Source organism: Camellia sinensis, chromosome 12 (genome assembly GCF_055761805.1).
Source record: "Camellia sinensis isolate YWXY chromosome 12, ASM5576180v1, whole genome shotgun sequence".
Taxonomy (NCBI): Eukaryota; Viridiplantae; Streptophyta; class Magnoliopsida; order Ericales; family Theaceae; genus Camellia; species Camellia sinensis.
The window spans coordinates 161872773-161889611 of record NC_138972.1 but is presented as its reverse complement, the minus strand read 5'-3'; the positions used below and the strand labels follow the sequence as shown (position 1 = coordinate 161889611).

At 36.0% G+C, this 16839-nt stretch overlaps 1 protein-coding gene across 4 annotated transcripts; it reads right to left on the bottom strand.

Moving 5' to 3' along the window:
- Positions 1-4250: 4250 nt before the first annotated feature.
- LOC114280505 (uncharacterized) lies at positions 4251-15487 on the bottom strand. 4 transcript variants are annotated; one of them, XM_082896673.1, is made up of 15 exons: positions 15051-15481; positions 14034-14309; positions 13849-13928; positions 13281-13381; positions 13002-13124; positions 12754-12823; positions 8514-8600; positions 8329-8394; positions 8127-8219; positions 7788-7844; positions 7499-7627; positions 7310-7400; positions 6741-6829; positions 6356-6549; positions 4251-4707 (listed from the first exon to the last, which is right to left on the bottom strand). In XM_082896673.1, exons 2-15 carry the CDS (start codon positions 14254-14256, stop codon positions 4593-4595), a joined length of 1518 nt encoding a protein of 505 aa, XP_082752799.1. In that variant the 5' UTR covers positions 14257-14309; positions 15051-15481; the 3' UTR covers positions 4251-4592. The 4 variants fall into 4 exon arrangements, with proteins under 4 accessions (XP_082752799.1, XP_082752801.1, XP_082752802.1 ...); XM_082896675.1 differs by having other exon boundaries at positions 14034-14269; positions 15051-15425; XM_082896676.1 differs by having other exon boundaries at positions 14034-14256; positions 15051-15415.
- Positions 15488-16839: the final 1352 nt, after the last annotated feature.

Below are 16839 nucleotides of genomic sequence, written 5' to 3'. Positions count from 1 at the left end.
CCATCTAGCTAGGTGGTCGTGCCACTTTGATTTTCGAAGTGTCGGTGATAGAGAATCTTGTCTATCCCCCTTAAATTGGAATCGCGTTCCGTCCTGAGAGTAAGCAGTCACCGTCTTTTGAAAGCAATTAATGGTGGCTCTATGGGATGATAACCAGTCCATTCCTAGGATAACGTCAGAGTCTGACATTTCCATGACTCATAGATCGCAAGTTAAATGCAAACTAGAGACTCCTAGTTCACATGATTTGCATATGAGATCCACTTGAGTTTATCCTCCTAACAGTGAAGCTACACTCATAGGTATTTCTAATTGTTCAAGCTCTAGCCCCAATATTCACATAATTATAGTAGAGAAGAAAGAGTATGACGTGGCTACGATAATAGCGTAATTAGCATAAGAATTCAAATGGAATTTGAACAGACAGTACAGTCGGATGACATGATGGTTTTGAACTTTTAATAGGGTTAAGATTATGGAGCTGGTGACCAAACTAGATATTTGAATTGAAATTGCGTTTGGCCATACACATTTCAAACCAAATACCTAAGATTCTTCACCTTGTAAGGATTAAAAGAGTACAACTGGTTTTTAAGAGAACAACATACAAGATACAATAATCAAGGCTAAAAAAATTACCAATTGATCATCTTAAGGCAATACTTTGTCGAATTGGAAAGGTTCAATCAAGATACAGAAGAGATGATTTTGTATTGGACAAATTTGGCGTCAAGCTAGAGGAACAGTTAGGATCAATTAAGGATAGTTACTATGATTAGCATAAAGCTCTCATAAACTATGAGTCACATAACTCTATTCCTTCAAACACATGAGACTACTCCTCAATTGAGGTTAAACCTCTTCCCACCGTCCCTAGGTAATCTAACCTAGAGCTCTGATACCATGTTGTGACGCCCCAAAATTTGAGGACATCATAATAAGGTTTAAAACTTAAAGTCAATTTTCTTAATTAAGAATCCTCATCAATGTTGCCATCAAACATCACTAATATCCATTAATTAACAACCCACAAATTTCAAGGTTTTCAAATTACAATTCTAATAGAACTTAAAACTTAGTCTCGGTACACAAAAAGAAGTTTAAAACCACTGCAAAAGAAAAGATAGAGAAATATAGGAAATGGTTTGTGGAATTTGGGGACTCTTCAAGCTAACCAAGGCTGAACGTCACCTTGCACGGCCTCGGCGTTTCCTTCGTTTTCTTCGGTACCTGGCATAAAACGCCAGGGCAACGAGAATGCCAATGAGCGACGAGCTCAGTAATATACTACATCTCGAAAATACCCACCCCGATAATAATACTCATAAATAATAAATATCGTATAATAACAGAATAGTAAGCAACATTTAGTAAGCATAACAGACATGCTAATAGTTGAATTAATAACAATAGATAAATAAATAAAGATGACAAATGGAAATAGTGATTCATCATAAGGAAAATGCATGCTTTTCTTTCTAATTTCTCTTAGATTCAGTTAATCAGGTAAATTTAAGTAACTCCCCGCGGAGCACTATTTCCACTCAACCGCTAAGCAATGGCCACGGGCAATTCTGACTCCCCCTTGGTCAAATATTCAAATGTTACTTACTGTAACTACCTATGATGCCCACGCACCAGGGTTACGTACCCGAGTCGTGACATCACGGTCTACCCCAAGGGAACGGTCTACGTTGTGACACCCGCACCACCAACCTTATATCGCCTGTACCGATAAGAGCCGAAATACCTTCCCGTGCCATGTTAGGGTTCGCAACTCACTTGCGCAAAATTCTAAAACGGGCTCACCCCATTACTTTTAAATTTTAATGTATCTGTTTGATTCCGTGTCCCTTTACTTTATCCAATCCACATTTTGATGCATGTACGAGTTTCAGTTTGAAAACTACAGTGACATAATGTTTATATAGCACAACACAATCGTGTATGACAACCAAAATAAATATGATAGAATGTCTTAGGAATTATCACCAAATTCCGTAGGAATTTACACACTACTTCTTTCAGCACTGTATGGTAAAAAAATATGAAACCCATACCAAACGATGTTCAACCATTACGATATTTTAAATGGTGCTAGTTCATTGAGTTAGGAAAATATTCCGAGAAGAATACCAGAGCTAAAAACGATTTTAAAAGGGAGAATTAAATTTTGGAAGAAAACTGGTGTTTCTGGGACAGTGAGTTATAGTACTTCCAACACAGGTGATCTGTGTTGGAAAAATAAAAAGCGGCCTCAAACGGTGTCAAAAGAAGGTATGGTTTGAAGGGCTTGTTAGATACTTGAGTTTATAACATATTTCCAGAAGGATCCGAAGACTGAAAATCAACGGAAGATGGTCAAATAATTTTTATAAGAAAGCTGGACAGATTCTGTCACATTTTGGAAAAATTGGTGTTTCTCTCTCAATACTTAATAAAAAATTATTAAACCAGCGGCGTTTGAAAGGTAACTTAAAAATATAACTTTTCCAAGTGGTCGTGCAGAAAAATACTATTTGTAGAGAAAATGGGACCTGTTTGAAGTCGCTGCTTCTGCTGTGTTGTAAGTGATGCTTAGGGAAAATATTTGTTTTGGTAAGAAAATGGTGTCCGATAATTTTGTAAAAATTTTACACAGTGTACAACATCTAAATATACTTCCAGTATACACATATTTTTAACATCAATTAATTTCAATTTATTAGAGCTCTCTTTTCGCCCGATAAAGTCTAAAACAGTGAGAAAAATCTATACTTCAAGTAAAGGGGTCATTCTCATCTCATTTTACTCTTTTGCAAGATTATTTCAACAATGGAGAATATTAATTACATAAAAACAACAATAGCTAAGCCATATATTTATATCAAGAAGGAATATGAAACTATAGCACAATGAAATTCTCATCCTATCAAAGTTTTAAACATGCATGGACTATGTTGCTATAGGTGACTTAACCATGCTTAGACTTGCATATATATTATATAAATTCAGTTAGAGGAATCTAAGGGAGGGTTGAGGTGATGTATTCTTACTTTAGTGAGGTAAAACGATCCCAAGTGTTGGCCCTTCTTCCCTTCTCTTCTTTCCTTTCCCTCCCTCTCTCTCTTTTCTCAGCCGTGTAGTACAAAGCAAAGGGGCTGGATTGTGTTCTATATGTAGGAGAGCTTGGAGAATTTAATTTATTTTTATTTTCTTTTCTCTTCTTTGCTGGGAATTGTCATCTACAAGTATGGGCTAGGGGTTTAGAGTATGCTTGCATGCCATAGCATGCCTTGGCAGCAGCTTTATTGGGCAGAAATCAGCCCAAAAAAATTCTGACTTCTCCTTCTATCTTAGGCACTCTCATCCAATGGTTTAAATGGTAGCTGGCTGCTTGCAGGTTGCTGCCGTGGCTGCCTTATCAAGGCTTGGAATGCCATTGCATGCTCACCTCTTAGGGAGGTTGAGTGTGCACTTGGGGAAAATAAGCATGCAAGCCATGTTACCTAGATAAAGAGAAAAGGAAGTGGCAGTCAGCCACTTTCCTTGCAACTTGATCATTTCTTTTCTTTTTTTTTTTTTTTTTGAATTGAATTGAAATTGGTGTTAATACAATATTAATATGTATATATAATTTATTTATTTGTTTACTTATTTATTATTATTATTTTCAACTGGATGGTTTTCTTCCTACTGAATTCTAGCTAGCTTATTTACTATCAATTTGATCCATTTAGTTTTCACAACTGTATTTTGATACAGAATTTTAATCACATCAAGATAAATAATTTTATTTAAAAGAATTTAATATTGATATTAATTATGGTCTTACTAATATTATAATTTAAAGGTTTAACAATCACTATAGATTGGCTTAATATTATTATAAATAAACTAATTAGTTGTCTAAAAATTTAGGTTCTTACAACCTATCCCCCTTAAATAATTTCGTCCTCGAAATTTTGATGCATGCCTTTATCTTCAAACAACTCTGGGTAGTTGACTCGTGTTGCATCCTTTCTTTCCCAGGTAAACTCCTCCGATGCTGCCACAACACTCGCACCAAGTGGATGACTTTGTCACTCAGGTTCCTTTCTCGTTGATCCATAATCTTTATAGGGCTTTCATCAAAGTTTGCATCTTTATTGAGATCAAGATCTCCCAAAAATAGCCTAGAAGTATATCACATTTAAGAGAGAACATGCAACGAGCAAAGCCTGACGTCAGCACATAAAAGGAAATTGTGTTCCATTGGATGAACGTTTGGCTTACTCCAAAAACCAAAGAAGAGTCCTCAAATAAAAGCTTTTAGTTTAAAATCTTGCAGGGATACAAAATTTACATTTTATTCAACTAAAAAATTACCAGTTCCCAACTCTTATCTGTGGTGGGTGCTGACCCTTATGACAACCCTATTTGGTATTCTTTCTTGGGGGAGAGTACAAATGTACTTCCACTTGTTCCAAAAAAAAAAAAAACTAAATCAATATTTGGTTTGCACGAAAACCCACCACCAAGGGAGCCGGCCCTATGTGAGATGCAATCTTATAGACAACAATGGTCCAATGGCTTTGGAGAAATATTTGAGTTTTGTCTGTCTATGTCATCCATCACGCTTGTAAGGCCTTGTTCTTGTTCTCTTTGCCATCTTCCCATGAGAGCTGCTTCTCTGCTAACATGGCAGCATGCTGTTCTAAGTACTCTCTGCTATTCATCTCTGTTAACCTGCAAATAGATAATAGTTGCCATCATCGGTGATAATGATTAGATAGAAAGCAAGTAACCTACAATTGACACATGCTTAGCAACCTAATAATATTTTCCTTGCGTAACTAAAGAGGTGAGAAATTGAGTGAAATAAGAAGAAATGGAGAGAAACACTTTTATCTTAAAACCCACTTCCTGAATTTCTCCAAAAGTGAATAGATATGAACAGAAAAGAAACTAGTACTGCCGAAACTACCTGTCTAAATACAAATGAAATAAAAGGAATAAAATTATGAGAGGTTATTTTGGTAAAAGTTATATAGAGATGTATATTTTTCCTTTCATCTTATGCAGTGTAACCAAGCAAGATAGGATAGAAACCATTATATTTTCCCTTGCGTTATCCAAACAAGGGAAGAAAACATAATATTTCCTCTTCTGTCTTCTCTCCTTGATTCGCAAACAAACTGTAAAGCTAGTTTTCAATAACTTTCTAATGTCCAGTTACTGAGTAGGGGGTCCAACTCCTGGCTTCAACACTAGCCCAACCAGCAAAATTTTAGAACTTATGACAACAAAATTTAGAATTTGATTGGGGCCTAGGCTAAAATTTTCCAACCCACAATAAATTTAATCAAGGTCTGGGCATGGACTCTTAGAACCCGAGCAATAGAAAGACTATTGCTAGTATATATAATAATATAATTATGTATAATAAACATAAAATATACATATAAATATGGTATTTTCTCACCGTTGGACTAAATCATACTGCAATATAATCAATTATACAGCAAGGTATACTGTATACATAACTCAAACCAATTTTCTTATTATGTTACATGTTTATAATTTTTTGAGATATTTTCCTTTATTTATTTTCAAAAATACAATACATTGGTTTAGGGCAATCAATCTCAATCCAATATAAATTTTTTTATTGAATTAACACAACCGAGACTAACCCAACTCTATGGAATAAACTCGAACTAAGGCTTGGGCAAGCTACTTCAGACCAGAGGTCAGGCTTGTGCCTTGCCTTGCTTGGACAAAATATCTCTACACTTAGGGGGCTGAGCTTGGAGAGACTCTCAGCTCGACCAAACCCACCCTATTACCATGTAAGAAGTAGAACTACAGCAGCTCCTGGCTCAGGTTTCTAGAGTTTAAAAAAGTTAGGTCTCAAAATACTTTTACAATTTTGAGCAGATGTTTTGTTGCAAAAACATTTAAAAACAACAGTCATATTGTTGATAACTTTGTTGGGTAGAGATTATTGCCAGGGTCCAAAAACCACTCTTTCATCCCATTTCATTACATTTAAATAGGGCGGCTGAGTTCATATACAGTGCATATTCAGTGTTGACCAATAACCAAAATTGGACAATAATTGACAATTCTCCACCCTTCAGTCAAAGAATGCTAACCACCCACTGTCTCTTCTGTCCTCCGAACCCCAAAATGAAGTCAACTAGTTTATGAAATAGAACTATACAAGGTCGATTTCAGACCAAACATGCACATCATCCCCTAACAAAATTCCAGTTGCGTGAATAGAATAGATAGCATAGAGTAGAAGCAATTTAGAAGAGACATAAAAAGGAATTCTATCTCAATACAAATTTCTATGGTATATGTCAATACTATATTTTGGCAGAATACATACCTACTAATAGTGCGATCTTTTGCAAAACCCAACTCATTGTCCACACAAAGGTCCATATCATCATTTCTCCTTGATCTTGAAGAGGTTCTAGGCGCCATTTGTTGAGCATCAGAGATTGTCACAATGCTTTGGAAAAGTTCAACAGCGTACCCCTCAGCAGCACACAACAATCTGGCTTTGTTCTCATACATCACCTGTAATTAGAGTGAAAAGCATAAATTTCATATCAACTTCCTGAAACAAAATAACTCAACCACTGGGCATCCAAGAGGCTGGTTACAGATTACATAATAAGTTTTGAAATTATGATCTTCTGGTTTCATACTATGGCCCTTCCAAGAGGGGTAAATTTATAGTCAAACAATTTGGACGAAAAAGAACTAACATCAACTAGAGTGACAAACCGATATGCTGCTGTCCTATTGTGGAGTCCAAAAATTGGCACACCTTCCAATGCTAAGGTATGAAAGCTCTCTGCCAAAAAGGAACAGCATTGGTTAAGAATTTATTTTGAAAGAAAATATGCGTACTAATTGATAGATACACAAAGATTTTGCAAGAAATATAATATCATCCAGTTTAGGATGACCACTATAGCAGCTACTACTTAGTTGATATCTTTAGCCAGATTGGATGCCTTGGATGACCACAAAGAACAACTAATTCAACTAGTAGTACTCACAGAGAGAAAACACAGCCTAAAGGTCCAGGAAAAGAATAAATGTGTATCCAGACAGTTTGTAGACTGTCTGGATACAAAATTTATAGAGTCTCCGGCATTTCCTCGCTCCTATTGCATCAAAATTTAACAGAATATTAAGTTCTATTGGACTTCATTTCTTGATATGCAACACCTAATCAAACAACATAAAGTTTCATCTCCACTTTTTGGTGTTGGGTACTGAATTTTACTGGCAGTAGACTTCAAATCCACTCAAGCTAGAAATGGCTTACTGAACAATCCAAAATAGTCAGCAGCACCAAGTGGTTTATCACAGAGTTCTCCAAAAGAGAAATATGCACATCCATTAGCACCCAGTGGAACCTGATCAGCGGAAGAAAAGTAACAGAATAACTAAGTCGGCTGCTCTTCGTAAGCCTCAGGAAAGCGATATAGGAATTTGTTACGAATCTATGATATACCTGTAACGTCCTCCCCATAACAACTTCCACTTCTTGTGGACAAGCTGTTTGTTCCCCAATTAACTTTTCAAACTTTTGCTTAAGAAGGGCTGACAACTCTTTCCCAATGTAGTAGAAACCTTGCTCAGCCTGCAGTTCAAATGAAATATAACGAGAAGAATTCATATGAGAAGGAATGGCCAGCTGAAAGTGCAGGTATGGCATTCTATCAAATTGTGTGTGTGTGTGTGTGTGTGTGTGTGTGTGTGTGAGAGAGAGAGAGAGAGAGAGAGAGAGAGGATCTTATTACCGAAGTCATTTTCCGATAGTCTATTGACGAACCAATTTGATGAGCGACACATCTTTCCTACATGGAAATAAGTTGCTAACTCAATAAGAAGATAAAGGCAACAATGAAGACACGGCCCTTGAGACCTCAAGTTCTCATGTAACACCAATATATATTGTAAGCACTGGTGATCAAAGAAGTTCAAGCCCATTAAAACTTGTCACCATGTCAGTCTTGGTATAGATTCAGGAAAACAGAACTTTTCCTTTGTTTTTACCATTTTACTTGACAGGTGAAAAAGCTCATTGGGCTTGAATCCATCTAATCACCACACTCAACAGGAAACATCCACGGGCATACCTTCAAAGTGGCAATGAATGGTAGAAAAAGATCTCTCTGTAGTCCACCTTCATAAAGATTATCTGGGGCACGATTTGAAGTAGAAACAAGAATCTATACTAGCAGACATCATGTATTAATTTCTTAGTAGAAAATGAAAATCAATGGGATGAATGCGTAGAAGGCTGGGAAAATGGAAAATATAGGAGGCTTAACTACTTACCATGCCGTTGCTGAATAATTGTCTAAATAAACGGTTTAGTATCAATGCATCAGCAACATCAGTAACCTATGAAAGACCACAAAAAGAGCAAAATTAACAATAGGCCACAAAATATAAAGCTAGCGGATGTCATCCATGATTATAGACAACAGAAACCATGCTTTTATTTCCAAGTTCCAACATACCATAAATTCATCTAGGCATAACAAAATTGATTCATCAGATAGCTCCCCTGCAACAACCTCAAGGGGATCTGCCACACCCTTGTGCTTCTGCAATTATAAACAACTTAACAGCTATAAGTTTAAATTTTATACTCCAAATACCAGTACAAACCACCTATTTCCGTGTACAGTCACCAAGAACAAGATAAAAATTGGTCCAGAGCGGAGATATTTTTGCACAAAATGTAGATGTTAACCATAGTTCATGAGCACTGAGATTTAGCTATGTTGACCAATGATTTAGTAGAGATAACATTGAACGTCTAGAAGCGGAGATCATATTTCCAAAATACATTCAGAACAATAGTAGGTTATGAAAAACATAATTGTGAGAATCTTACAATTCAAAATTCATGAATAGATTGATGTGAAACTATAGGTAAATTTATTTCAGGATCAAATTGGTAGTGAATTGCACGATTTACAATTTGATTCCTAATTCAAGTCACGTTGCCAATAGATTTTGTCCCTCTTTTTTCCTTTTTTTTTACTAAAATACCCAATAGTTTTTTTTTTGAAACAACAACGAAATATATTTTATTAAAGAAGAAAGAAAGGAGGACGAGAAATCCTCATACAGAGAAAAGAACATGATGAAATTAAAACACAGCCATCATAAAAAGAGAAAACAAGCAAACCCAAACACTAAGGGTTACAAATAGCAGCCCAATCCCTAGAAATCAAGAAAAGAGGGATTCCCCTAAAAGGAGGAGACACAAATGCCCAAAAAGATGCCAAAAATCCAGCCCTATCCCACAACGAATCTGTATCAGCCTCCTTTCCATCAAAGATCCGTGCATTTCTCTCCAGCCATATGATCCAGAAAATAGCACAAACAATACAAGACCACAATGACTTGGCTCGCTTAGAACCGCCGAACCCGTCAAACTTAACAAGAAGCATATGTGTGCAATCCCGTGGAGCAACCCAGTTAACATCACACAAACCAAATAGACGCTGCCATAACTGAATAGCTACAGAACAATGAAGAAAAAGGTGATCCGCTGATTCCGAACTCCTCTTGCACATCACACACCATTGAGGGCAAAGATGGTGGTTTGGCCTTCTCCTTTGGAATAGATCGTTGGTCATAACACCTTTATGAGCTAAGGACCACATGAAAAACTTTACTTTATGAGGAACACCCGCTTTCCAAATTCTCATGTGAAGAGGAAACAGAGGAACGGATGACTTATCAATTAGATTGTCAAACAAGGATTTACAAGAAAAAACCCCTGAAGAGCTGATATTCCACACCCTTTTATCAGGATGTGATGCTAAGGAAAACCCACCAACCAGCGTCAACAAAGATGTCAACTCAAGAGACTCCCTATCACTAAGATTCCTAAGGAAGTTGAAATTCCAAGATATTGGTGCCACATGAGAACATGCCATTGACTGAATTGAAGCATTTTGAGCTTGAACCAATCGATACAAAAGTGGAAAAGCTTTATCAAAAGATGTATCCCCTACCCAAACATCCTCCCAAAAACGTGTACTAGCCCCATCACCCACTTTCAAAGTGAAAAACCGAGACACAATTGGATATAACCGAGAGATAGACTTCCAAGGAGAACGACAACTGCCCCTGCTAACCACAATAGAATCTCTACCATTAGCCTGAATTCCATACTTGCTTTTAATGATAGAACCCCATAAGGACTCACTTTCCTCGGAAAATCTCCACAACCATTTGCTCAAGAGAGCAATGTTTCTAGCAACAACGTTCCCGATAGCAAGACCCCCTTTATGACGAGGAAGAGAAACAACCTCCCATCTAACTAAATGATCCCGCTTACCCTCATCACACCCTTCCCAAAGGAAATCCCTCAAAAGTTTCTCAATTTGCCTTGCAAAACGGACCGGTATCTTGAAAAGGGACAAAAAATAAATAGGAACACAACTCAACACTGACTGTACCAAAGTGTATCTCCCACCCTTTGACAACAATGCTCGTTTCCAGCCCTCCAATCTTTTCCCAATTTTAACGAGGACTGGATCCCAGAAGGCCTCTGTTCTAGGATTACCACCCAATGGAAGTCCCAAATACTTCAGAGGGAACTTCTCAATGGGACAACCCAACATGTCTGCCAAACGATGCTCGTAACTACACTCAAGATTAATTCCCACAACACTGCTCTTAGAAAGATTGACCTTAAGGCCAGATACAACTTCAAAGATCCTTAAAAGCATAAGTAGATTACGTATCTTACCTTCCTCCTTAGCAGAGAAAAATAAAGTATCATCTGCAAACTGCAAGTGAGACACACTAATCCTATCTCTACCCACCACAAACCCCTCAAGAACCCCTTTTTCCTTAGCAACATCAAGTAACCTCCCCAACACATCAGCCACTACAATAAATAAAAAAGGTGATAATGGGTCTCCTTGCCTTAAACCCCGAGATGCATGAAAAGAATTCCCCGCTTTTCCGTTCACAATAACCGACATATTACACGAAGACACACACCCCCAAACCCACTTCCTCCACCTAAAACCAAAACCTTTCCTTTCCAAAACAAAATCCAGAAAGCCCCAATCCACATGATCATATGCTTTCTCAAAATCTACCTTGAAAAGAACCCCCTCCTTATGCAAAGCCCTATATTCCTCCACAACCTCATTGGCCACTAGAACCACATCCAAAATTTGCCTTCCATGCACGAAGGCTCCTTGTGCAGGAGAAATCGTTTCCCCAAGGACAACTCTAATTCTATTGGAGAGAACCTTCCCCAGAATTTTGTAAAGCGAAGTAACCAAGCTAATGGGCCTAAAATCCCCAATCTTCACCGATTTCTCTTTCTTGGGAATAAGGCAAATGAAGGATGCGTTGGTACAAAGGTTAACCTCCCCACTCACGAAAAATTCACCAAATACTCTCATTAAATCACCTTTCACTATATCCCAACACTCTTGGAACAGTGCCATTGAAAAACCATCCGGGCCTGGAGCCTTATCTCTCTCACAATCAAACACAGCCTGATGCACCTCGCACTCATCAAAGGGCCTCTCAAGCCATCTAGCTGAAGAGGCACTAATTGGGGCCCAATCTAGGCCTTCAATCCCTGGTCTATCCACACCTCCATCAGAGTAGAGGTTCGAGTAAAATTTGAAAATTTCATTCACAATTTGTTCCTCCCTATTCACCACTAACCCTTGCTCAACCTCCAAACACTTAATCAGGTTTTTTTGCCTCTTCCCAGATGCCACACGATGAAAAAATCTAGAATTTATATCACCCTCCTTTGCCCATTTCAGTTTAGCCCTTTGCCCCCAAAAAATCTGCTCCCTAAAAACTGCCTCTTCTAGTCTCATTCGAAGCATGTTTCTTTCGTCCCTCAAAGCCCTAGAAGATCCCTCCCCAACTTCCTTTGCATCCAACTCCTCAACTAAAATACCCTCCCCAACTAAAGATCCCTCCCCAACTAAAATACCCAATAGTTATGCACGATTTGTTGTAATTTTGGTGATCAAAGGGTTTAATAGGATTCAGTAGGACCCATTTAAACTTGGTTTGGTATAATTTCCAAGGAAATTCAAGGATAAAAACTAGCATCCATCAAAAATACATTGTTATTTTGGTGAAATAAACATGGTTCTAATACATATATATATATATATATATATTTTGCTTTTAATTTTTCTAAACAATAAACATACACACTTTTTAAATTGTATTAGGCTTGAAATAAAGAGTTCTCACTCATTCCTTTTTCTACTCCGTCTAGAGTTATTAGTTCCATTTTAAAGCTGTCAATAGAGAATATAATGATTTTTAAAGAATCTTATGGTAGCTGGGGTTTGGACCCATATCTTGACTCTTGCTACGAAGCAATGTCATCCCAATGTACTAATAATGTCCTTATATAAAAGAATTATTGTATAACATGTGCCAAAATCAATTTATTTTATTTTCTTCCATATATATAGGATTGTTCAACATTATTTTTATATAGTTTATTCTAAATCTTATGATTCTCTATTTGATCCATGATTTGCAAAATTATGGTTTTGATTCATGATATGCTTCCCAATTTGACAACTATGCTCTGATCTCCTTTTTAATAGTATTAGTACTATGAACTTCTTCTGGTGCAAATGACTGACCAACTGCATATAAAATAGTCTGATTTTAATCACAACCATTTGTAACAAACCTTCTACCTAGTTTGCAGTTAGAAAAACTAAGGATAAATCTTACTTGCAAGCGACTGTGAACATCCAACATGAAGTCATGAAAATGAATCCTCTTTTTCCTCCAGCTGCTAGGCCTGAGAAGGAAGAAGTAATGATTCATAGATGAAACCAGTGAATGGTAACTGCTTTCATATTCCCTCCGCTTTAATCCTATGGCTTAAAATTCTAGATAAGTCTCAATTTCATGTCAATGTTATGGTCACTCGTAAGAAAATCAAATTATAGCAAACTAAATATGAGAAATAAACTTACAATTGATCAAAAAATAAATCCATCAGCATAGTTTTTCCTGTTCCTACTCCTCCATAGAGATAAAGTCCTTTCACAGGTGAGCAAGACAACTGAGGAATGAAACGGGACCACAACCACCTACTCCTAAAAATGAAATAAACAAAAAAATCAATGACAAGGTAGTAAAACTTGACAATTGCCATCATCTTATTAGAGATAATGGCATCAATGAGATAACGATCTGTCGTACAATCAAGTGATTCAGAATGCTAGTTATTGGAAAGAAGATAAACAATTTACCTGCTACCTTTCTCAGAAGCAGAATAGCGATCTAACCGGCAGGTGTGAGCTGAATCCACAAGCTCATCATAGAGTCTTTGAAGCTCTCTTAAGGTGCCTACCTGCAGAATCGCTGTCAGTATATCCTCTGATAAAGAAAAACTAAATACATTAGATAAAACACATGGACTTCAGACATTTTACGCACAAGAATTTTAAAGTACTTTTTCTCACTTTCAAGAACTAAAGTTGCATTAATCTTGGGTCTTCAAAAGAAATTTATGCATTTCTAGAATGTTAATAAAAAAAACCACCTAGTAAACAGTGCAATAATTTGTAAATAGTACTCCCCCAAACTAACTGATACTAACAAATACAAGACATCATCAAAAAGGTAAACTTTTGATTGAATATAAGAAGCTAAACCATTTTAAGAAAATTCAGAATAACATTATCAATTTATTACTTTCACAAAAAGTTGTATGCCCATCCAGTTACCCTCATCAATGCTTAAGGCACATTACAAACTACTCTCTTTTCCTTTTGAAAACTTAAAAACAAGTATGAATGAGTGCATTGATTGCCATACCTGACAACTATCACCATCCACAAGTTCACCTGCGGCAATTCTACGTTCATACTCAACCAGAGGACCTGCTCTGCTTACTTCTGTTATCAAATCAAGTGAAACCCACAAAAGACATGTGAACACACTGCTAAAAGATTATTGTAACTAGATTGAAAAAGGTAAAAAGAATATCATAAGAAGCAAACCTCCACTGGTTACTTTAGCAGCATCAGCAGACAGAGCTCTTGAGATCATATAGGAGGGATGAGTATTTCTACAAACTTCGGCATTGTAGGAGAGCTTGTAGACAGAACCAAAACTTGAACGAGCCAAATAATTCTGTTTTCTTGCTAACCCACTTAAGACATAATCTCCTTGATGCTGAAAAGCTGCTCGAAATTGTCGAACAGAGCGAAGAATTGTTCTCATCTTCGATCCAGGCCTCCAATTAGAATTACTCAAATCACGATTGTGTAAAAGAGCTTTTTATAATTACAAGTGTTTCACAGGACCAATAAAAATAGCAGCAAAAAAAAACAAATTATATATTGCTGTCAGAATGATAATGGTATATTCTCTCAAGTACAGATAATCAATAATCATTGCACAGTTACGAAACTCAGAAAAGAATCAATAAAAATTTATAAACAGTGACAAAAAAAAGGTAACCAAAGTCCAATTATAAAAAATATAAAACAGGAACTAGAAATAAAAAATTTAGAAATGATACATCTCTCTAATTTGGAACTCTAAAAGAACTCTAAAAGAACACTAATGATGTAAAAAATAAATAAAATAAATAAAAAAACCAAAGCCAAAATATGACCCACACACCAATTAGAGCTATTTAATTTAGAGCTTCAATCTTTTTTCATAAAAAATTACATAAGAAAATTGGGTAAAAACTAAATATATACATCACAAAAGAAGATATAAAAATAATCCAAGTATAAATAAAAACATTTAGCATACTGAGAGGGGGGGAAAAACTACAAATTATCAACAAAGCCTGGAAAATTGGAATCTTACAACAAGATTGCAAATTGGAAAAAAGGGGGGGAAATATCAAAACATAAATACACTTTTTTTAAAAAAAATTATTTATTTAGGGACTGAAGAATCAAAGTCAAAACAATTCAAAAAAGAAAAAGTGAATCAATAAAAAGTAAAGAAATCTACAGTAATGCATGCACAAAGGAAGCGAGAGAAATCAACGTACTCACCCCTGTTTTAACAGAAGAATCGTCCGAAATTGCAACACCCAGAGCTGTATTTATTCACTCTTTAACAACAAAAATACAAAAAACCGATCTTTCCAAACTATATATATACATATGATCGTAAAGGAGGCGAGGGAAATTCACAGAAAGCAGCTATTACAACGAATTAATGTATAAATCTGAAAATCACAAACCCCCCTAAATCTCAGGAGGTCTCCTCGAACAAATAGGAGATCAGATGAGAGAGTGAGACAGAGAGAAAGTGGGGTATATACGTCTCCGATTCCTTTTTCAGACTTTACTTTTTCCTTTGCGCATTTAGAGTCTGACTCATCATCATCCCAACGTTTGGATAAAAATCTGTCGAGGAAGATTCTATGATGTACCACATGTCCACTTATAACAGAAAAATTATTACTTGCTTCAGGTACCGCGTCACTATGTCTCTTCATCAATTATAATTTATTATATATTTTTATATTTTTAAATTATTTTATACAAATTTGTGAGTCTTTTTTAAGTAATCAATTACTTTACTTAGTTACACTTTTCAAAATATATTTTTCAAAAAATTTTATTTTTTTATTTTTCGTATTTTTTTATTTTTATTAAATTTTTTTAATATTTTAAATAATTTTTTTTATTTTTAGACATACTTAATATAAATATATTTAGAAAGTAAAAAAATTATGAAAAAAATCTTTTAAAAATTCACTAAATAACAAAAATATTATAATTCAATAAATTTTTTTATATTTTCATATATTTATTAATTTTTTAAAATAATTTTTCACGAATTTTTTAAGTTTTAGATACATCTAAATAAGGTACATCTACAAAAATAAAAATTAAAATATTTACAATTTAAAAAAAAATTACTAAAAACAAAAAAAACACGAAAATCAAAAAATTTAATTTTCAAAAAATTTAATTCAAAACACTCAAATCAAACACACTGAATAATTTTTTTATCAAAAAAGTTATTCGTTAGTGTTGCGCACCGTTACATGGTGTCTCTTTTATGTTCTTTAATTATTTAATATAAATTCATAACTCTCACATTCTTTATCAATTACAACATCATTATGACATCACAAGGCAGTATTTAAAGACTAATTGTAGACATCCTATTTTTGACCGTCCTCAAGACTTGGACGTCACCGCTTGAGCACCCGGTGATCATCCTTGTTTGTGTTTGTCTTGAGTTTCCGGAGGTCTCGGCTACGCGCCTTGCCTCAGGATCTCTCGACTCGACTGTTTTGTGTCTGGTTTTGCACCAAACACTTGTGTTTTGCTTTGGAGGACAGAGAATGGTTTATTGGCCATCCCCACACTCCACCGGCCGTGGCTTAAGGCCACCGGCTGTGTTTTGTTTACACCGGCCAAATATTTGGCCGGCCGGCACTATAGATGGTCGACCGGCCATCTATTTTGGCCAAATTGCATTTTTTGCTGGCCAACCACTGTTCACCTACTTTTGCAGATATTTTTGTACCAGCTGTGATAGCTGGCACCCACATTTGCTCCCTTCCATACACGTGTATGGAGGGATTTCAACCTTGTTAGCTTGCCTTGGAAGCTTTACAAGGTTGAATCTTCTATAAGAGGAGGCCTCTTCTCCCTCTTTTAGGTTAGACAACTTTTTTTCAGAGCTTTGAGTTCTAGAGTTAGGGTTTGCATATATCCTATCTCTATATCTCTCTCTCTTTGTGCTTTTGTGTGTGTTTTGTCTTACTTTTGTGCACAAACACCCACCATCACACCTTCTCTTGGAACTAACGCACAAGAGGGT

Excerpts from the sequence above, each read along its gene's own strand:
- LOC114280505 (XM_082896674.1), bottom strand. The coding sequence starts at position 14,256 with ATGAGAACAATTCTTCGCTCTGTTCGACAATTTCGAGCAGCTTTTCAG. Across the intron at positions 13,929-14,033 it reads TGCTAAAGTAACCAGTGGAG|AAGTAAGCAGAGCAGGTCCT; the intron begins GTTTGCTTCTTA and ends ATTTGATAACAG. Across the intron at positions 7,845-8,126 it reads CATTCATTGCCACTTTGAAG|GAAAGATGTGTCGCTCATCA; the intron begins GTATGCCCGTGG and ends ATTTCCATGTAG.